Source organism: Podarcis tiliguerta (assembly GCF_965153285.1).
Source record: "Podarcis tiliguerta genome assembly, chromosome: 16".
NCBI classification, from domain to species: domain Eukaryota; kingdom Metazoa; phylum Chordata; class Lepidosauria; order Squamata; family Lacertidae; genus Podarcis; species Podarcis tiliguerta.
In genome coordinates, this window is record NC_139549.1 from 23,781,116 (window position 1) to 23,803,533 (window position 22,418).

The 22,418-nt window shown below is 47.6% G+C and overlaps 1 protein-coding gene across 4 annotated transcripts in view; it reads left to right on the plus strand.

Moving 5' to 3' along the window:
• The first annotated feature begins 7,292 nt into the window (after positions 1–7,292).
• The window catches only part of AP1B1 (adaptor related protein complex 1 subunit beta 1), a 53,091-nt gene continuing 37,965 nt past the window's right edge, over positions 7,293–22,418 (plus strand). For 3 of the 4 annotated variants that reach the window (XR_014505969.1, XR_014505970.1, XM_083417603.1), the window contains exons 1-2: positions 7,293–7,445; positions 19,237–19,298. Coding sequence is in view for 2 of the 4 variants with exons in the window: in XM_083417603.1 (XP_083273729.1) it covers positions 19,262–19,298 (37 nt within the window). In the remaining 2 variants the exon portion in view is untranslated. The remainder of the gene's footprint in view (positions 7,446–19,236; positions 19,299–22,418) is intronic. The other variant, XM_083417602.1, reaches the window with a different exon arrangement.

The following is a 22,418-nucleotide window of genomic DNA, read 5'->3' on the forward strand; positions in this document are numbered from 1 at the left end:
CTCTCTCTCGGCTTTATACACACAAACACATATGTGCAGACCACCAGTTTTTGTTCTTTGTTCCAGGTGACATGCAGAATTCCTTTTGTGAAGATTGAAGGCACCATCAGAGGAACAGCAAAGCACAGTTAAACTATGGAACTCAGTCTTTCCTGACAGCCAACAATTTTGGCGGCTTTAAAAGAGGATTCGACAAAGTCATGGAGGAGAAGGAGGTTAATGGGAAGGATGATAGCAGTCAACAGATATTGAAAGGGTCTGTCATGCAGACAGGAACCACACATTGTTGGGAGGGGGCATTACAAACTTATAGCATGGGCCTCCTCCCACACCCATGCCGTAATCCTATCTCAACTCATACAGCCTCATGAACTAAAAGTTCTCTTTGACATTACATTTTCTATGTTGTATAGAAGCTCAGTGGCAAAGATGGAAAGGATTTGCTGATCTAATTATTAACTGGAATACAAAAATGGGAGGTGGGAGGAAGTCGAGGAAATAAGTTAATGAAAGATAAGACATGGAAAATGGATGTGTTTTTAAATGTTTTCTTTTTTTCTTGTTGTGTTGATGTATTGTTTTTTTTTCTTTTATTTTTGATGTATTGTTTTCCTAATTTTTTTTTACTGTCTTTTTCCTTTTTTTGTAACTTTAAAACCTTTAATAAATATTATTTTTTAAAAAAATAGAAGCTCAGTGGCAGAGCATCTGATCTGCATGCAGAAGCCCCAGCCTCAATGTCTGGCATCTCCAGGTGGGCCTGGGAGACACCCCTGCCTGAAACCCTGGAGAGCCGCTGCCAGTCAGTGTTGACAATGCTGAGCTAGATGGACCAGTGTTCTGACTCAGTACAAGGCAGTCCTGTGTGTCTATTTCATTCAGTCCCTTCTTTAGAACCATAAGGACTAGAATCTTAAGGTTTTTTTAAAAGGGATCATAGTCCAGACGCTGAGCATCTGCTTTGCATGTGGCAGGTGGACTAATGTTCTGACTCTGTATAAGGCACATTGCTATGCTCACATTTCCTTAAGGGAAAAGCCATAAATCAGTGTTTCAATCACCAGCACCTCCAGGTGGGTCTGGGAATGCCCCCTATCTTGAAACCCTGGCTAGCCATTGCCAGTCAGTGTATACAATACTGGGCTCAAAATAAGCCTATGTACATTTCTGGAAATTATGCCGAACAATGTAAGATGATTCCTGCAATTGATGCGTCTAGCAGGGAACGCTGTCTGCTCCCTTTCCCAAACAACAGCAGAGGCAGTCGCTAGGCAGAGGTTTTTTTTGGCCTTGTAAAATCCAGTTCTGCAGTCTTCGCAAGCCGCTGCCTAGAACCACCAGGAAACTATTTTATGCTTGCAGAAGGGCTTATCTGTATACTTGGTGATGGGGCACCCTCCTAATACCAGCACTCTTCCAAAGATCTCAGGAGACAAAAAAGAAAAGGTCTACTCCCCCCCCCCTTTCCCCCTGGAAACCTGCCACACACTAAGGGGGATTGCTGCATTTGCAAAAATTTGTTGCATAGCTCTTGGGATCTCGCCAGCAATTGTCTGCAGCTTCCTGTCTCAGCAGGCAGGAGAGCTTATTGCAGACAATTCAACAGCGAATTAGCCTACCTTACTTTTATGGGTGAATTGTGCATGGATATTGACACGGCGGCAAATTCATAGGAAGCTTGGCCCATGGAGGAAGCCCCCCATTCCAAGCAAGAAAGTAAAATCTGGGTTCAGCTACTTCAGGGGAGTTTGCAAACCATTAAGGGGGGGGACCTTTAAACTGAACACTGTTTTTCCATAGAATTCGCTGAAATTTCAATAGAGCCAAGGTGGCTGAGGTAGCATAAGTTGGATCCACATTATAATAAGAGTTTGCTGCATCAGACCATCATCTAGTCCAGCATTCTGCTGTCACAGTGGCCAACCAGATGCCCCCAAGGGGAATCCCTCAAGCAGAACTAGGGAGCAAGAGCCCTCTCCCCTCCTGTTGCTTCCAGCAACTGGTACTCAGAAGCACTGCTGCCTCCAACTCTGGATAGTTATCATGGCCAGTAACCACTGAAAGCCCTCCCCTCCATGAATTTGTTTCATCCTCTTTTAAAGCCATCCAGGTTGGTGGCCATCACTGCTTCCTGTGGCAGAGAGTTCCATAGTCTAACCGACATTCAGCTTAATCAGATGTCCACAAGTTCTTCCAGTTCTTTGTGTTTACTATCCTGATTATATGGTATGGAGCTCTGATCTCTGAGTGACCAGGGGGTCCAGTTTTTTTCAGAGGACAGCCTACTTTTTGAATGGAGGTCTTGTCCAAGAACATCAGAAGAGCTTTTCTGGATCAGGCCAGAGGCCCACCATGCATAGCTGCCAACCGTCCCTTATTTGGCAGGAAACTCCCTTATCCCAGCGCCGTGACCCTCTGCTGTCCCGGATTGATGATATCCCTTAAATTTCCCGGGTTTCATGCTCACCCGGCTCGGGAGGGAAGCAGTGGCTCGGGGTCCTCTGCCGTGAGAGAGAGCGTGCGTACGAGCTGCCGCATCTCTGTCTCTCCCTTTTCCCCCTCAGGGGCGCGTTGTGAGGAGACAGGTGGCGGCGGGTGGGCAGGCAGCCCCTCTCTTGCGAAACTTCCACTGTGCTGCCAGGGGAAGCCAGAGGTGGCAGCGGTGGCGGCGGCTGAGGAGGCGGCCTGAGGGAGGAGGAAGAGGAGGAGATGGGGAGGGATGCAGAAGGGCGGTACTTCAGGGACGCAGAAGGGCGGCACTTCAGGGCCGCCGCGGCGCCGGAACCGCCTCATGCTGGGCTCGCGGGTGGCATGGGCGAGAGTCTCTCTCCCTCCCTCCCTCTCGGGCGGGGAAGGGCCGATGGAACTCCTCGTGCCAGGACGGCGGTAGCCCGGACGTGCTGCTTAGCATACCCTCCAACCAGTGCAGCATCTTAATGTAGTGATTTCCCCCTCTGCATCCCTTTCATAACTCTATTTTTATAAATCATTTGTCCATCCATAGTTCAAATTTTTACTACAAGTTTTCTGTCAATCCTACCAACGTATGTAACTCTTGGCAATAGCTTTTCAAATCAATTATAAACTTTCCCCATTCTTTATTAAAGAGGTCCTCTTCCTGGTTTCTAATTCTGCCTGTAAGCTTTGCCATCTCGACGTCGTTCATCAGTTTTCTCTGCTGCTCTTCTTTGGTCGGAGTTGTAGACCCTTAGGATCATCTAGTCCAACCCCCTGCAAAACACAGTCAGTGGCAGCAAAAGCAGCCTGGCTCCATCAGTGCCGGATTCACGTATAAGCTAAGCCAAAATCCCTTATTTTGGCTGCTGGTCCCTTATTTTCGAGGCTGCTGGCCCCTTATTTTCAAATCTGTAAATTGACAGCTATGCCACCTAGTCCAGCATTCTGTTCTTATAATGTCCAATCCTTTCCCAATCCCAGCAGAAAAAGTGCAGTTAGGAGAAGCATCGAGGGAGTTTGGAGAACCGCCTCCTAAAGGTCAGATCCTGCTGTTCTGTTTCCTCTTTTCCTCCCACGCGCGTTTTTGTTCCGCCGAGGGATAGGCTTTTGCTGTCGCCTTTGGCGCCGCGCCTTCGTTGATTGACTGGGCGCTCTCGCTGCTGCGCTTTCATTCATTCGTTCCCTCGGCGCTTGCTGCTGGCTGCGCGTTCATTGATGCGTTCTTCCATTCATTCATGGAGCGGGCGGCTGCGTGGGCGGAGCTGCCCGGCTCCCCCAGTTAGCAGCAACAAAACCGAGGCAGCCCCAGGGTAGGCAGCGGAGGTTTGCGTTGGCCGTCGGAAGTAAAGGTCTCCGATCAGTACGGTGTTTCCTGTCGTCAAATATTTTGGGGCCGCGTAGGAATTCCTCTTCCCCCGCTTAAAAGGTCCATATCGGTCTGGGGCCTGAGAGATTCAGGTAGGCAGGTTCTTAAATGAACGGTAGAAGCAGGTGGGGGGGGTGGAAGTAGGAAGAACACAGTGTATGCCTTCAAAGTTCTGCCCATCATGGTTGTGAGGTTTGGGGGTTGGGATAATAGAGTGGACAAGAGTTTCTCTTTTTTAAATATACTGTATATATATATTTTACAATCATTTTAACATTTCAAAACTCGACTTCCTTCCCCCTCTTCCTGCGGTTTCCTTAAATTTATTTTTTATATTTTCTACGTATTCCAAATTAACTTAAGCATTTATTCATCTACTTTAAATGTATACTTTTATAAAACTGCAGGTTATTACAATAATCCTGCCAATGATCTTACCTGTTTACAGTTTGTATGCAGATATTCAATAAATCATTTCCATTCTTTTATTAAAAGTTTGTTATCTTGATTTCTGGGAAGTTTCGCCATTGTTGCAAAGTTTTTGTATCCATTCTTCTTTCGGCAAAACTTCTTTCTATTTTTAGACAAATAACATTCTTGCCGCTGTAGTCGCATACATGAATAAATTTCTATACAGTTTGGGTAGTTCTGCCCCTATAATTCCCAAAAGGAAAGCTTCTGGGTTGTTGTTTTTTACAAATCCTTTTGTAAAACATCCTTTTTAATTCATAATATATCATTTCCCAGTAAGCTTTAACCTTACTACAACACCACATGTGATAAAAAGAACCTTCTTTCTCAAGTTTCTCTTGAGGCCTGTCTGACTTTCCCCTCCAAAGCTGTGTGGCTGAAAGGTTGCTGAGGTGGGCAGGTATCCTTTGCACACTCTAAAGTTTTAGTTAAGAGCAGGAGCCCCCCCCCCCCCGCTTCCCTTTGCTAAGGGAGCAGGCCCAAAAGAGCTGAGAAAATGCTCCAGTGTCATTTCAGATTAATACCCCCAACGTCCCTATTTCAGTGGGAGGAAATTTAGTAGTTAGTGGTTTTAGTCAGCTGCAGATCTTTTAAGCATTCATCAATAAAGGTTTTATCTATTTGAAACCCAAACCAGTATCTTGTTGTCGTCGTCTTCTTTTTCTTCTTCTTCTTCTTCTTCTTCTTTGTATACTACCCTTCATCCGAAGGTTGCAGGAAAGTTTACAATACTAAAAATACAAAAATACATACCACCAGTGCTTTTTCTTCTAGGTAGAGTCATACCTCATATTATGTTTGCTTCATGATATGTTTTTTCAGGTTGCGTCCCACAGCGACCTGGAATACCGGAAAGGGTTACTTCTAGGTTTCGCTGCTCGTGCATGCGCAGACGCACAAAATGACATCATGTGCATGCACAGAAGCGGCGAATCGCAACCCACGTGTGCGCAGACGCGCCACTGTGGGTTGCGTTCCATTCATGTTGCAAACGGGCCTCCGGAACGGATCCCGTTCACAACCAGAAGTACCACTGTATAGAAATAAATATACTCTTGTCACTAGAGGGAGCTAAATCCAAACATTGTTTCTGTATCATTCCAAAGGGCTCATTGTCCTGGCTCCGAAACAGTCAGAAGGGTTCAAAATGTGCTCTTGGCTACGACACACACGTCCATCTGCGAATAGCCACAGAAATTGCTTGCTTTGGCTCTTTATCTCATAATTGCTTCCATGGCGACGAAGCTGCCAATTGCATTATGTCCAGAATTGGCTTATGGAAAGCCTGCTGCGGTCTGTTGCCAGCTTGCTAGCCGGGTGAGAGTTTTCACAGGTCCAATATTCATTACAGTAGGTTCAAGACCTTTCGCAAAAGATATATTCACCCTATGTCCTAGAAGGGTGCACTGTGTGTGTTGCATTTGGGGGTGGCTGTAAGCAGTGGTGGCTGGTGCCATTTAGGACTGGTGGACCATAAATTGGGGGGACAGACGAACAGTAGGTGGTAACCAGAACCAATGATGTGCATATAGTGAGGCGCTGCACATAATTAGACTGCTAACCTTGCTCCCACAGGAGGCCGTGATCGCCACCAACTTGGATGGCTTTAAAAGAGAATCGGACAAATTCAGGAAGGAGCAGGCCATTGCTACTCTTGGGAAGACAGGCGAACTAATGCCAGTGTACTGGAAGAAGCAAAGATCACCAGTGTTGAAGCGATGATTCTTCAACATCAACTTTGTTGGACTGGTCATGTTATTTGGGTGCCTGATTATTGTCTTCCAAAGCAACTACTCTATTCCAAACTTTAAAATGGACAGCGTAATGCTGGCTGTCAACAAAAGAGGTTTAAAGACTCTCTGAAGGCAAATCTTTAAAAATGTAGTATAAACACCGACAGCTGGGAAACACTGAACTGCAAGCGCTCCAATTGGAGAACAGCCTTTACCAAAGATGCCATGGGCTTTGAAGACGCTCAAACTCAGGATGAAAGGGAGAAATGCGCTAAGAGGAAGGTACACTTGGCAAACCCTCACCGTGGTCAACTCCCGTCCAGAAATCTATGTCCCCACTGTGGAAGAACGTGTGGGTCCAGAATTGGCCTCCACAGTCACTTATGGACTCACTGTTAAAACAGTAGCGATGCTGAGTTGCCCACCATCTTGAGTTTTCTATCCCAAATGGGAAACAGAGCAGAGCAAAAAAAAGCTACACGAAGTGGACAGTCCTCTCCACTGCTAAGCCTCCTCTTCTTCAGGGGCTGGCTCATTCACAAGAATGAAGGAGCAGCTGCAGAGACATTCATTCATTGCATTTTTATGCTACTTAATCATTAGCAGATCTAAGCAGCCTGCATAAAGATAAACCACATAGAGAATAAAACAATAAAAATTAACCACAAAACCAGAAACCTGAACATTAACTTAAAATGCCTGATGGAATAAAGTTTGGGCACCCCTGTAAGGGAATTAAGAGGTTGTTTTTCTTATAACACTACTGCAGTGGTACCTCGGGTTAAGTACTTAATTCATTCCGGAGGTCCGTTCTTAACCTAAAACTGTTCTTAACCTGAAGCACCACTTTAGCTAATGGGGCCTCTCGCTGCTGCCGTGCCGCCGGAGCACGATTTCTGTTCTCATCCTGAAGCAAAGTTCTTAACCCGAGGTAATATTTCTGGGTTAGCGTATATAACCTGAGGTACCACTGTAGTCCTCCGGAAGGACAGTGTGGGCTGGCAGCCAGGTGTGAAACCTTTATCATTATTATTATTATTATCTTAATAACCATTATTGCAGGCTCTTCGGGGCAGGGCTCTGCCCTTGCCCGTTATGCCTGCCGCCTTGTGCGGGGAAGGAAGGAAAGAGGGAGTGAAAGAACCTCTCGCTAACCAAAAGAACCCTCAGCAGGGCAAAATCTGAGAGGCCGGGCGGATGAAGCCGGCGCCTCTCTTTTTCTCTTCCCCGCCCTCCTTCCGGTCCGTCCCTCCTCCCGCCCCGGCAGTGCTTCTGCGTGGCGTTTTCTTGCCCCCCCCCATCCCTGGCTGCTCCTCCCGCTCCTCCTCCTCCCCCCTCGTCACTTCCGCTGGGGCCGGAGCCAAGAGAGGGTGAAGCGGCTGCAGCCGGAGAGGAGCTCAGCGCCAGCGGCCCCGGAGGTAGGCAGGGAGGGCCCGCCGGGGCTGCCTGCTCGACGAGGCTCCGAGCGACCCCACTACCCCTGAAGGGTTAAATGCTTGCGTGCTCTAGGGGAGGGGGGGTCAGAGCCCCTTTGCCCCCACCGCTTGTGAGGAGGAGGTTCATGGGATAGAGACCCTGCCAGCTTGCTTACCTTACTTATGGGGCAGGGAGGGCTATAGGGAACGCGCTTTGCCCGCCCCTTGGGGAGTCTATGAAAGACCCCCCCCCCTTGCCTGGCTGTACTTGGAGGTTGGAGGGCAGGTATCTCTACCCCACCTCGCCTGCTTATGGGGAGGAGGGTCGTGCTTGCTCAGCTATGGGGTGGGCAGGTTGTAAGAAGCTCTCTCTCTCTGCCCTCCCTTGGGGGCCCGTGACAGACTGCCTGCCTGGGGGGCAATATCCACTCCCCCACCCATCGGTCTGTCCGGTTATGTGGGGTGAGGTGGGGCAGTAGGAGACCTGTCCATCTGCCCTTGAGGAGGGGAGTCCGTCTGCCTGCCTCTCTTACCTATCCGTACATAATCTTCAGGCTGGAGGAGATTGTTCCCCCCAACCCCACGTCTGCCTGCTTATGGGGAGAGGGGCTATTAGGAGACTTTCCTCCTTGCTTGCTGTCTACCCCTTGGAGGGGTCTGTAAGAAACACCTCCCTCCCCGCCGCCGCCGCCGCCGCCCTCTCAGTCTGTTCTTGGAGATTAAGGAATATAGGAGATTACTCCCCTGCTGCCACCTGCCTGATGGCCTGCCTGCTTATGGGGAGGGGAGCAATAGGAGACCCTGTCTGTCCATCTGCCCTTGAGGAGGGGACTGTAAGAGACACCCCCCCAAAAAAATGCTTGTCTCTATGCATTGGGGGCAACAGGGATATACCTTTACTTGTCTGTCTATATTATATCTATGGGGAGGGGGCAGTAGGAAGCCTGGCCTGCCCCTCAATGGGGAAGGGGCTGTAAAAGACACTGTGCCCCTGTTTGTGCATGGAGGTGGGGAGCCGACCTCCTTATGGGAAAGGAGGAGAATAGGAGATTGGCTGCCCTGCCAAGGGGGTCCCCACTTCCTAAGTGTTATCTGGAGAGCCACATCGCACAACTCTTTGCTCCCCCCCCCCATGCCCTCACAGTCCAGGTCAGGTCTTAAACTCCCCCCCCCGACACCCGTGAAAGCCTTTTAATAGTGATGGGTCAATTGTCCTACCTCTTGTTTGTGTGTATGTTTCTGTGAGCTTTACAATATTAAGTTTTTTGGGGGGTGGGGAGTGTGATTTGGTCCAACCACTGCATCTGTTTCTAATCACTGGTTTGTGCTTCTTTTCAAAAAAGGCTACAAGCCAGTGATCCCTGAGCATGCACAAAGTGTATTTGATTAAGAGAAAATGGGTGTCATGATTTTGGAAGATATTACCAGTCTCCAGTCAAGGCTTGAGCCTTGTTTTCTTTTCCCTAGAAATACCTTAGTTGCTGGGAATGGCCTGGCTTGGTCAGTTGGGCAACAAATTACCAACAGGCTAGTGTGTTTTTCTGGTCTTATAGTGCAAAGGTCAATAGGCTCACTCCTCAACCTCTGACATGTTCCTGGGTCAGGGGCTCTGCTTCTTTTTAAAACATCCAAGGTTGTGTAATGCATTTGTGCTGTGGCAGCATTTTGTGTGTGTGGGAGGGGGAATTTAGGCCCTTTAGATTTCACTGGGTTACAGCTCCCATGGTCTCTGACCATTGGCCATTCTGGCCTAGGCTGATGGGAGTCCAGTAAAGGTAAAGCGACCCCTGACCATTAGGTCGTGGATGACTCTGGGGTTGCGGCGCTCATCTCGTTTTATTGGCTGAGGGAGCCGGCGTACAGCTTCCGGGTCATGTGGCCAGCATGACTAAGCCACATCTGGCAAACCAGAGCAGCGCACGGAAATGCCGTTTACCTTCCCACCAGAGCGGTACCTATTTATCTACTTGCACTTGACGTGCTTTCAAACTGCTAGGTGAGCAGGAGCAGGGACTGAACAACGGGAGCTCACCCCGTCGCGGGGATTCGTTAAGTCCAGTCATGGATGACTCTGGGGTTGCAGTGCTCATCTTGCTTTATTGGCTGAGGGAGCGGGCATATAGCCTCCGGGTCATGTGGCCAGTATGACTAAGCTGCTTCTGTTGAACCAGAGCAGCACACGGAAATGCTGTTTGCCTTCCTGCTGGAGCGGTACCTATTTATCTACTTGCACTTTGACGTGCTTTCGAACAGCTAGGTTGGCAGGAGCTGGGACTGAGCAACGGGAGCTCACCCCGTCACAGGGATTCGAGCCACCGTCCTTCTGATCTGCAAGCCCAGGGCTCAGTGGTTTAGACCACAGCACTACCCGCATCCCTGATGAGTGTTGTAGTCCCAAACAATTGAAGGGCCTCTGGTTGGGAGAAGGTTGTTTTAAACATTGTCGAGGCACTCGTGTTGCAGTCCTTTGTGTGTCTGCTCAAAGTTACTCAAAGGGAATCATTGAGCTATATATTATGCGGCTGTTCATCTTAGTCCTGTGTTCGCAAAAAGCACTTCCGTGGAAGAAATCCCTCTGCTTCGTATCGCGTGCTTAATGTCAATTCTTGCCTGTTTTGGGGATTGTTGGTCTCTAAGCCTGTAGTTCTAGCTAGCGGACTTTCAACTCCCTCAGGTAGTGGGGAGTTGTTTAAGAATTTGCTGCAAAGGCAACTGACCTGTAGGGTGAACTCTGCTTATTTATGTTTTTAGGAATTGCAAGCCACTGATAACTCTCTGCCCCCATTCATCTTTGTAAGAGCCAAGTTGTGTGAGATCTGCTTAACAAATTATTTGGTTATCTCCCTCTGTTTCTGAACTTCCCTGGTCTGTGCCGTTGTTCACATAACCCAAATGGCGCATTCCTTGTTGAAGAGGGAAGCATTGGCAGACTTGAATCCCAAGTTTTGAAAAAGCAAATTACTTTTTAAAAAAAGAAAACGGGATAGGAGAAGCCCCCTAAAGGGGGTAAATGCAAACTGTTACATAGACTCTCCCTTGTAAACAAACAAAAAATCAGCCTGCAGGTGGAAAACTGTCCTGCTGCGCTAGATTTCTACTTGCAAGGAGTTCCTCCTCCACATAGCAGGAACTTCAAAAAATGTGAGTCTCCACCTCCAGTTTTGGAAAGAGCATAGTCTGGTGTGGCATCTTGGGCCTCTACCACCTGATGTTTCTGCTTGCCTCAGCCAGCTCTGAAGAACGTTGAGGGAAAGCTACTTTTTGGTTTCCCAACACCCTGAGTTGCTGCTTTGCAGCTGGGCTTGCAGATGACTCAAGGGAGATGCTTGCCTATTTTCAGGCTTCGAGGAAAGCTGCTTCCTCTGGAGGTTCTCCTTTCTCTGACTTCTCTGTTCCCTTCCTCGTAATTACAAAACAACCTCCGCCTTGTGACTCGCTGCTCTTCCAGCACTAAACTTAGATAAAAACATTAAGCCAGCCCCTTGCCAACCTGACACCCTCCAGATGTTTTTGGGCTGCGATGCCCATCAAAGCCAGCCAGCGTGGGGCTGATGAGAGTTGCAGTCCCAAACTTCTGGAGCCCACCATTTTGTGAATTCTCATGTTGTTGTTTAGTCGTTTTGTCGTGTCCGACTCTTCGTGACCCCCTGGACCAGAGCACGCCAGGCACTTGTGTCTTCCACTGCCTCCCGCAGTTTGGTCAAACTCATGCTGGTAGCTTCAAGAACACTGTCCAACCATCTCGTCCTCCATCGTCCCCTTCTCCTTGTGCCCTCCATCTTTCCCAACATCAAGGTCTTTTCCAGGGAGTCTTCTCTTCTCATGAGGTGGCCAAAGTATTGGAGTCTCAGCTTCAGGATCTGTCCTTCCGTGAGCACTCAGGGCTGATTTCCTTCAGAATGGATAGGTTTGATCATCTTGCAGTCCATGGGACTCTCAAGAGTCTCCTCCAGCACCATAATTCAAAAGCGTCAATTCTTCGGCGATCAGCCTTCTTTATGGTCCAGCTCTCACTTCCATACATCACTACTGGGAAAACCATAGCTTTAACTATACAGATCTTTGCTGGCAATGCCAACTTCCCTTTTGAGTGAAAACATCCTTCTGGCATCCCCGACTTGTGCCTTCCAGATGTTTTGGGTTGTAGCTGCCCTTCGAGCCAACCAATGTGTCATAGGCTGAAAAACTCTGATCTCGAGGGCACCAGGTTGCAGAAGCTACCATGGACCATTTGTCCCTTGAGCCCAGAAGGCCTGAGAGGGAGATTTCCTTTCCCCCAGACTTGCTGTTGAAGAACCTGTGAATGGCACCTGCAGCCAGAAGTGGCTAACCTTGTAGCTGTCCAGAGGTGGTGGGCTCCCATAAGCGACAGCAGCCAGCTTGACCAGGGGCAGGGGGCCGTCAGAGTTTTAGTACAGCATCTGCAGCAAGGATAGCCAACGTTGTGCCCTCCAGGCATCATCAGTCCGAGTTGGGGTAATAGGAGTTGTAGTCCAACAACTTCTGGCTGCCCCCACAGGTCTCCTGAACCCCTGTCTTAAGTCAAGGGCTCTATCACTTTTAGAAGATAACAAGTGCTGGATGAATCAGGCCCATCTGGGCCAGCATCCTGTTCTCGCGGTAGACAATCGGGTGACTCTCTGCACAAGAGCACTCTTTTCCCCTGTGGTTTCTTGGCAACTGGTATGTAGAAGTATCCCTGCATTTGATGATGATGATGATGATAATAATAATAACAATAAATTTTATTTACAGTGGTGCCTCGCAAGACGAAAAGAATCCGTTCCGCGAGTATTTTCGTCTTGCGGTTTTTTCGTCTTGCGAAGCAAGCCCATTGACGGATTAGCGCTATTAGCGCTATTGGCACTTTAAGGGCTAAAAACGGCTTTTTTAGGCTTAAGGGATTAGCGGTTTTGCTGCTAAAATGCTTTTAGCAGCTTAGCGATTCAGAATAAGGGGTTTTGGAGCAAAAAAACCCCTCAAAATTATTCGTCCATTTTCGTCTTGCGAAGCAAGCCCATGGGGAAATTCGTCTTGCGAAGCGCCTCTGCAGACGGAAAACCCTTTCGTCTTGCAGGTTTTCCGTCTTGCGAGGCATTCGTCTTGCGGGGCACCACTGTATACCCCACCCTCCCCGGCCAGAGCCGGGCTCAGGGCGGCTAACACCAATAAAGTCACAGTAAAAACATAATAGGAGAAAAAGATGGGGGAGGGGACCCACAATTTAAAATACAGTTTAAAATGCAATTTAAAATGCAGCCTCATTTTAAAGTAGCTGATAAATCAAGACCATAAAGGGAGGGAAACATGAGGGTCAGACCAAGTCCAAACCAAAGGCCTGGTGGAACAGCTCTGTCTTGCAGGCCCTGCGGAAAGATGTCAAGTCCCCCAGGGCCTTAGTCTCTTGTGACAGAGCGTTCCACCACGTCGGGGCCAGTGCTGAAAAGGCCCTGGCCCTAGTTGAAACCAATCTAACCTCCTTGAGGCTCAGGACCTCCAAAGTGTTGTTATTTGTGGACCTTAAGGTCCTCCGTGGGGCATACCAGGAGAGGCAGTCTCGTAGGTACGTGGGTCCTAGGCTGCATAGGGCAGAGCATAGCCATCAGGACTAGTAGCCACTGAGAGCCTTGCTTCTCCGTGAATTTAACTTTTAAACAAACTCTTCTAAAGCCACCCAAGTTGGTGGCCATCGCTGCCTCCTGTGGCAGGGAGTTCCGCAGTTCTGTCTTCCCTGAATCTTCCCACATTCAGCTTCCTTGGATGTGCCCGACTTCCAGTGTTATGAGAGAGGGGGGGAGAAATACATTCCCCTGTCTACTGTCTCTGTGCCGTGCATCATTTTCCTATATTGTCTCCTCTTAACTCCCCCTTAACTTCCCCAAACTGAAAAATCCCAAAGCCGGCAGCATTTCCCAGTGAGCCCCTTGATCACTTTTATCACTTTGCTAGCCCTTTTGTGAACCTTTTCCAACTCTTAGAATATCCTTTTTGCGGTGTAGCAACCAGAACTGTACTCACAGTGTTCCAAATGCAGCCACACCGTGGATTTCTTAGAAGGGCGTTACGATATTGGCCTCCTTATGATATCCTTCAGTCCTTGAAGACACAGAAAAGGTGACTAGCAAGTGTGCTGCTGGCTATATTCTGACACAATTGTTTTTTTTTTTTTTAAAAAAATATTTATTACTTTTTGAACAATTTAAACGCTACAAAACAAAACAAAAACAAGAACAAACAAACAAACAAAAAGGAACAATACAAAACAATACAAAGACACTACATAACATTAACACATTAAACTAACAAAACCAAACAAAAACAGTTTAAAACACTCAAACAGTTTCAATATCTTGTCTTTCATTCACTTATTTCACTGACCTCCTCACACCTCCCTTTTTGTATTCCACTTCTATCAATTATTTCAGCAATTCCTTTCCATCTTTCTCTGTTTTCTGTCCTATAATATCTTAACACATTCTAACCTTATTTTACCTATAATATTCTATTAATCTATTTATACTTAAATCCTTATAACATTTCTGCTAAAGCCATATAACTTCATTCCACCATTCTTTTAACATTCATTAATTTTGCAGTATTTCTGTAAATAATCTTTAAACTTTTTCCAATCTTCTTTATATTCTGACACAATTGATCCATGTTCCCCCCCACCCCACGCACACTCCGCTTGTGAATCATCTATTCATCCTGGAGACCAGAAGATGTTATTTGCAGACCTGCTGTTAACAGAACATGTTTTTAAAACTGGGAAAGCGAGAGATAAAGTGTATTTATTTATAAAATGAAATAATTAAATAACTGAAACATTTATATACCACTATGTCACGGGTGGCGCTGTGGGTTAAATCAAAGAGCCTAGGACTTGCTGATCAGAAGGTCGGAGGTTCGAATCCCTGCTCCTGCCAACCTAGCAGTTCGAAAGCACATCAAGTGCAAGTAGATAAATAGGTACCACTCCGGCGGGAAGGTAAACGGCGTTTCCGTGCGCTGCTCCGGTTCGCCAGAAGCGGCTTAGTCATGTTGGCCACATGACCCGGAAGCTGTCTGCGGACAAACACCAGCTCCCTCAGTCTATAGAGCGAGATGAGCACCGCAACCCCAGAGTCGGTCACGACTGGACCTAATGGTCAGAGGTTCCTTTACCTTTATGTCACGTGGACTGCAAGAAGATCAAACGCATCCATTCTTAAGGAAATCAGCCCTGAGTGCTCACTGGAAGGACAGATCCTGAAGCTGAGGCTCCAATACTTTGGCTACCTCATGGGTAGAGAAGACTCCCTAGAAAAGACCCTGATGCTGGGAAAGATGGAAGGCACAAGGAGAAGGAGATGACAGAGGACGAGATGCTTGGACAGTGTTCTCGAAGCTACCAGCATGAGTTTGACCAAACTGCGGGAGGCAGTGGAAGACAGGAGTGCCTGGCGTGCTCTGGTCCATGGGGTCACGAAGAGTCGGACATGACTAAACGACAACATGTCACACACACACACACAAAAAAAAAAAAAAAACCCAAAGCTGGTTTGCAACAATACCTATACACAATAAAAACCACTTAAGAAATCTAAAAAGCAGAGATCGTCAACTAGCTGCTACAGAAAGACTTTGGCTGGGACATGGCATTTTCCTGGAAGGGGTTTCTCCAGTGAGGTCATTGCTTCTAAGGCTTTTCCATTGGAGTGATGTGGATTTCACCCACCCCTACGCAGGAGTGAAAGTCACTGGATAAATCCGAGCTTCCTTCTCATAGCTCCCCTTTTGGATTATAAAAAATATGCTGATTTGGTCTTCCGAGATTGCAGCGACCAGCTGCGTCCTTCTAAGTTGCAGCAGTGAGGACTCGGAGTCCCAGTAATTAAGGAGGGCGGCTTTGGGTCAGGCTGGACATCTGTGCAGGACAGGGTTGGCTCTGCGCTGTGAAAATCTCACTCCGGAGACCTTGAACTTACTTGATTACCACATTGTTTCCTGAAGACAGTGGAAAGGGAATAGCAGATAAACAAGTGATGTAATGTGATGCCTCCTGAATTTCAAGTCCTCCTGGAAAGTGGTGGTTTCTGTAGCGCCGTGGTGTATCCAGCGTGGGATAGAGCACTGGTTCTCAACCTGTGGGTCCCCCGATGTTGTTGGACTACAACTCCCATCATCCCTGAGCTCTGGCCTTGCTAGCTAGGGATGATGGGAGTTGTAGTCCAACAACATCTGGGGACCCACAGGTTGATAACTGCTGGGTTAGAGCGTCAGGCTAGGACCTGAGAGACCAGGGTTCGAATCCCCACTTGGCCATGGGTTGGGTGACCTTGGGCCAGTCGCTGCCTCTCACCCTAACCTGCCTCGCAGGGTTGTTGTGAGGATTCATTGAGGAGAGGGGCAGAGCTGCACACGCACATACCACCTTGAACTCCTTGTTGTTGCTGCTGTTGTTTAGCCGTTTAGTCGTGTCCGACTCCTGTCTTCCACTGCCTCCCACAGTTTGGTCAGATTCATGCTGGTAGCTTCGAGAACACTATCCAACCATCTCGTCCTCTGTCGTCCCCTTCTCCTTGTGCCCTCCATCTTTCCCAACATCAGGGTCTTTTCCAGGGAGTCCTCTCTTCTCCTGAGTTGGCCAAAGTATTGGAGCCTCATCTTCTCCTTAAAGGTACCCCTGCCCGTACGGGCCAGTCATGTCCGACTCTAGGGTTGCGTGCTCATCTCGCTCTAGAGGCCGTGAGCCAGCGCCGTCCGAAGACACTTCCGGGTCACGTGGCCAGCGTGACGAAGCTGCAGCTGGCAAGCCAGCACCAGCGCAGCACACGGAAACGCCGTTTACCTTCCCGCTATAAAGCGGTACCTATTTATCTACTTGCACTTAAGAGTGCTTTCGAACTGCTAGGTGGGCAGGAGCTGGGACCGAACGACGGGAGCTCACCCCGCCGCAGGGATTCGAACCGCCGACCATACGACCAGCAAGTCCTAGGCACTGAGGTTTTACCCACAGCGCCACCCGCATCCCTGCTCATCTTCTCCTTAGTGGGATCTAAACTCCTTGAACTCCTTAGTGGGATCTAAATGCAATCAACCCATGAGTGAGACAGGTCTTTGTCCCAAGCAGCTTACAATTTGCCCCTCCCTGCTGCTGGCCGAGGAGAAACAGGCGAAGACAGTGTGAGTGTAGTTTTATTAAATTTGCAGATCCCTTCTCGTAGCCATGTTCCGAAGCAATTTACAACAATATAAACGCAATAATGAAAATACACGAATATAGAATCATAGAATCATAGAGTTGGAAGAGACCACAAGGGTCATCGAGTCCAACCCCCTGCCAAGCAGGAAACACCATCAGAGCACTCCTGACATATGGTTGTCAAGCCTCTGCTTAAAGACCTCCAAAGAAGGAGACTCCACCACACTCCTTGGCAGCAAATTCCACTGTCGAACAGCTCTTCCTGTCAGGAAGTTCTTCCTAATGTTTAGGTGGAATCTTCTTTCTTGTAGTTTGGATCCATTGCTCTGTGTCCGCTTCTCTGGAGCAGCAGAAAACAACCTTTCTCCCTCCTCTATGTGACATCCTTTTATATATTTGAACATGGCTATCACATCACCCCTTAACCTCCTCTTCTCCAGGATATATGATGGCTATATGCTGCCTCCGTATATGCTGGGGCAATAATGGTTCTGAATACCAGTTGCTGGAAACTTCAGGAGGGGACAATGCTGTTGTGTTCCCATCCTGCTTGCAGGTCTTCCACAGGCATCTGAGTGGCCAGTGTGAGTGTAGTTTTATTAAATTTGCAAATCACCATTGGCCTGATCCAGCAAGGCTCTTCTTCTTTTCTTAGGTTTCAAAGTGTGGTTTCCGAAAACCTGAGGCTGGCTCAGATGTCACAGCCAGCCACATTTTGGTGAAACGTGAGCAAGGCTTGAATATCACTTTGGGGTTTCTTTGACATCCTCCATATCATAATTCCCTCCTCCCTCTTTCTGCTGGTTTTGGTCTGCACGAGCGAAATGTTTTTTGCTTTTGCAGACCCAGGACTGGAAACCAGTCGCATGCAGTGCAGATTTGCAAGAAAGTGCAAAGCATGTTTTCCCCCTGCATTCAGATGATTTCTCAAAAGCTGTGGTTTGCCTCATAAACCAGGAAAGGGGAAATGGCAGTGAGTGAGCCATTTGGCTGTAGCTCGGTGGTAGAGCAGCCACCTTGCATGCAGGTGGTCCTGGGTTCAATACCAAGGCTCTCCAGTTAGGGCTGGGAAAAGCCCTTTCCCCCAAGCCATCAAGAGCTGCTGCCCGTCAGTGCAGACAGTACTGTGCTAGATGGACTAAGGACTTCAGGCAGCTTCCTATGGTGAGCAAAGTACCAAGCTGTAGATCGGCCTCAATGAATGTCTGAACCAGTCCTTAAGTGTCAGGAAAAGCAGTTCAACAGTGCTTAGTCCGGACAGCGGCTTCAAAGGACCAGCTGTGTACTGTGCTCCTCCTTCAGGGATCCAGTTGCTTTGCTGAAGCTTCGGCTTTTTCTTCTGCTCTGGAGCTCAGAATTCTCCCAGAGGCTGGTTTTGAAGGAAGACTTCTTTCTGAACCAAAAACATCCAAGCATTGACTGTTTTTAGCAGTCCCTCTTTGAATGCAGTGTCTCTCTGTAAGTTGATGGTGGTGTTTATATAACGCGGGAACAATCCTAAGCTTCCAGGAACAGGCCTGGGGAGGACCCAGGTTTATGGAGAGCAATAGACCCATGGTGCTATTAGCTGGTCTCCTTCTTTCTGTAGAGAAGGGTTATGCTTCTGTAGATTATGCTTGGTTGGAGGAAAGAGGAAGGAATTATTCACTGGGCTCAGAAGTCTCCTGACATTAGTCCTGCCTGCTAATAGAAATAATGTACAGCTATGATGCTAGAGCATGGGTAGGCAAACTAAGGCCCGGGGGCCTGATCCGGCCCAATTGCCTTCTAAATCCGGCCCACAGGCAGGTCCCACAAATAACCCAGAGATGCATTTTAAATAAAAGGACACATTCTACTCATGTAAAAACACGCTGATTCCTGGACCGTCCAGATCCAGCCCCCGGGCCTTACTTTGCCTACTCCATGTCCTAGGTCCAATCCTGGACATCTTCAGGTCTGGTTGGGGAAAGACTCTTGGCTGAAACCCTGGAGAGACCTGCTTCCAGCCAGTGTAGGTAGGTTGATGAATGATCTGACTCAGTAGAAGGCACCTTTCTCTGTTCTCCTTGAAAGCCACTTAGCCTGAATCCCACCAAGAGCATCCCATTATGACAGTGGATTCCTGATGTGAACTGGGTGTTTGCAGTTTGTGTGTGTGTGGAACTTCTCTTTAGAACTGCCTTGCTGATCCTTTCGTTGGCGCTGAATATGCTGGTTGTTTCTTCGCTCCTGGCATCTCCCCAGCTGGCTTTTTTTTGGCGGGGGGGGCGGTTATCCAGCAAACCTGGTGGTGTCTCTCTGCGCGTAGTGTTTTTAAAACCTGATCTGTGGGTCTGACCACCCACCGTTGCTCTTCTGAGAATTCCCCTTCCACGCCCTGCCAAAGGCTCCTTCTTGGGACTTAGCAGCCTCTGGCAAACCTTGTTAAGGCATCTCTGAAAGTCCCAGATAAGAGCCTCTTCTCCAAATGCTGGATTCTCTTCCCCTCTCCTTTTTAAATTTCTGAATTTGTCCTTTCTCTCCCTTTGTGTCCTGCCTTCCTCTCTGTTTATCCTTCAGGGTTCGTTGGGCGTTAAAACCTCTTCTGCAGCCTGCTGTATTTTTATTCTTCTTTTTTCCCTCTTTCAGAAGCAGCAACAAACCAGGAACCAAGATGTCAGACTCCAAGTATTTCACCACCACCAAGAAAGGTAATATGGGTTGCTTTTAGATCGTGTGTGTGTGTGTGTGTGTGTGTGTGTGAGAGAGAGAGAGAGAGAGAGAGAGAGAGAGAGAGAGAGAGAGAGAGAGAGAAGTGCGTCTAGAGCCTGATTTCTACAAATGGCAATCCAATCAAGGCTATAAAATTGTTCCAGGACTCTTTCCATGTCAGAGCGGCACGTTAGCCTCTCCCTAATCATAGGAGGAGAAGCCATTCCTTGCACATAGAAAAACATATCAGGGAGACATGTTTGATGTGTTTTTTTAATATTTTAATATATGCTGCAAGCCACCCAGAGTAATATACATTTTTATATATGCTGTAAGCTGCCCAGAATGGTGGCATTATTGTTATCATCATCATTATTTTCTTTTCTTTTTTTATTGTTTGTTGCTTTATTAGTTTTAACAAGAAAAATTACAACCAACCAAAAAGAACCAAATAATACTACGATTTACGAAGGGTAAATTAAATTCTTACAGCATAACTTCCGTTGTGACTTCCAGTCACCCCCTCGAGGGTCCCGGTCAGCATTATTTTCTATGCTTGCCTCCTTCCTGAAATGCTATCTTTCAATATGCAGAAAAATCTCTTTCTCCCCCCCCCCCTTCAAAACAGGAGAAAACTCTCAACCATGCAGGGGAGCTTAAAGAAACATGATTTTTAGTTAGTTAATTTATATTTTTGGTAATGTATATAAAAAAAAGGAGAGAACAGTTATAAAGACAGATGAAAATTATAATTTGAAGAACAAAACAATAAAATAGGCATGCAGAATAAGTGCAGTTGCAGATGGGTTAAAATAGCAAAGGCGAAAGAGGAAAGTGAGAATAATTGTTTCCTTCACATGAATAATATTAGTGTTACTTGGTTGTCTAGTTCGGTTCTGTTGTGCATGTAATTAAAGGAATGGCAAAACATATAACAGGTTTCTGGAGGTTCTAATATTTTCATTTATGAATTTCTATGAATCGCCTTTTGCATATATCTCAAGGCAACTTTTAGGCTCCCCCCCCCCATTTATTTTAATAACTTGCATACCATCAAGCATCGGTATCTCTAAGCAGCTCTTATAAGTTAACGGCCATGAAACCACAAGCAAAATGTAAGCATGCAGCATCAAAATACCAGAAGTAAAATGTTAAAAGTGAAATGATGCCTATCAGTGGCGTAGCGTGGGTTGTCAGCACCCGGGGCAAGGCAAGTAATTTGCGCCCCCTAACCCGTGGATTTTAGCACTCAGAGAGCTGCGAGTGCGAGCGCGCCCCCCCCAGATGTTGCGCCCGGTGCAGCTGGCCCCCCCTGCACCCCCCACGCTACGCCACTGATGCCTATGGGCTTGTTGCAGTGCCTTCAGAGACAGGGCATAGTTCCCCCATGACCCAGGCTGAAACCCTAAACCAGGGGTCAGCAACCTTTTTCAGCTGTGGGCCGGACCACCATCCCTCAGACCATGTGGTGGGCCGGACTATATATTTTTTGGGGGGGGGGGGAGGAACAAATTCCTATGCCCCAGAGATGCATTTTAAATAAAAGCACACATTCTACTCATGTGAAAACACCAGGCAGGCCCCACAAATAACCCAGAGATGCATTTTAAATAAAAGGACACATTCTACTCATGTAAAAACACGCTGATTCCCGGACCGTTCACGGGCCGGATTTAGAAGGCGACTGGGCCGGATCCGGCCCCCAGGCCTTAGGCTGCCTACCCCTGCCCTAAACTGTGGTTAATCTTAACTGCTGCCTGTTGAAACAAGCCAACTTCACAACTGTGCAAAGCACCTCAAAATAGTTTTTTAAGGGGTACGAAAAGCAACCAAAGGTAGCTGTTCCTTTTGCGTTGTTTTTAACCATAAGGCAGAAACCATTTTTCCAGCTTGAAAAGCTGGCCAAAGCTGAAAAATGCCTTCACCTTGTTTCCGCAGGATGGGAGCATGCCATATGTCAACAGGGATGCTGTTCCATGAAACCGGGGCAGCTGTGCCGAAGGATGATGATTATTATTATTTTAGTTTTTCGTTGTTCTTAATCTTTTTTTAAATTGAAGGATTATTACATCCTGCATTTTGTCTGCTGCCTCTGGGATTTGTTCAGATGAGCGGCAATTCAGAAACCTGCAAAATAATTCATAAGCTGGTTGGAGAGCATAGGAAGCAGAATATTGATTCATTTCCCATGTTGCTTTGCCCGCCCCCCCTTGCCAAAGCAGACTCTGAAAACCTGAATCGTGGAGGCAGAACACATGAGCAAGTGGTGGCTCCGTGGTAGAGCCATCTGCCCAGCATCTCCTGGCAGGGCCGGGAGAACCTGAAACCCGGGAGAGCGGCTACCTGTCAGGGTAGACAATAATAATGATAATAGTAATAATAATAATTTTTATTTATACCCCACCCTCCCCAGCTAAGGCCAGGCTCAGGGCACCTAACAAGCAATAATAAAAACAAGTTGAATTAATACAACTTAAAAACAAGATTAAAATGCAACATTAAAATATTGAAGCATTAAAATATTAAAATGCAGCCTCATCACAGGAGGAGAAAGGAAAAAGAAAGAGAGGGAGGAAATCAAATTGGCTCCAAGCCAAAGGCCAGGCAGAACAACTCTGTCTTACAGGCCCTGTGGAAAGAAATCAGATCCTGCAGGGCCCTGGTCTCAAGAGGCAGGGCGTTCCACCAGACCAGAGCCAGTGTTGAAAAGGCCCTGGCTCTGGTTGAGGTTAATCTAACTTCCTTAGAGCCCGGTACCTCTAGGGTGTTGCTATATATGGACCTTAAGGTTCTCCGTGGGGCATACCAGGAGAGGCGGTCACATAGGTACAAGGGTCCTAGGCCGTGAAGGGCTTTAAACCAGCACCTTAAATCTGACCCTGTACTCCACCGGGAGCCAGTGCAGCTAGAAAAGCACTGGGTGAATATGCTCCCATGGTAGAGACCCTGTGAGGAGCCTCGCTGCAGCATTCTGCACCCCCTGGAGTTTCTGGGACAGCTTCAAGGGCAGCCCCGCATAGAGCGAATTACAGTAGTCAAGCCTGGAGGTGACTGTCACATGGATCACTGTGGGTGATACTGGGTTAGATGTGTCATTGGCCACCTGGCATTATCTAATT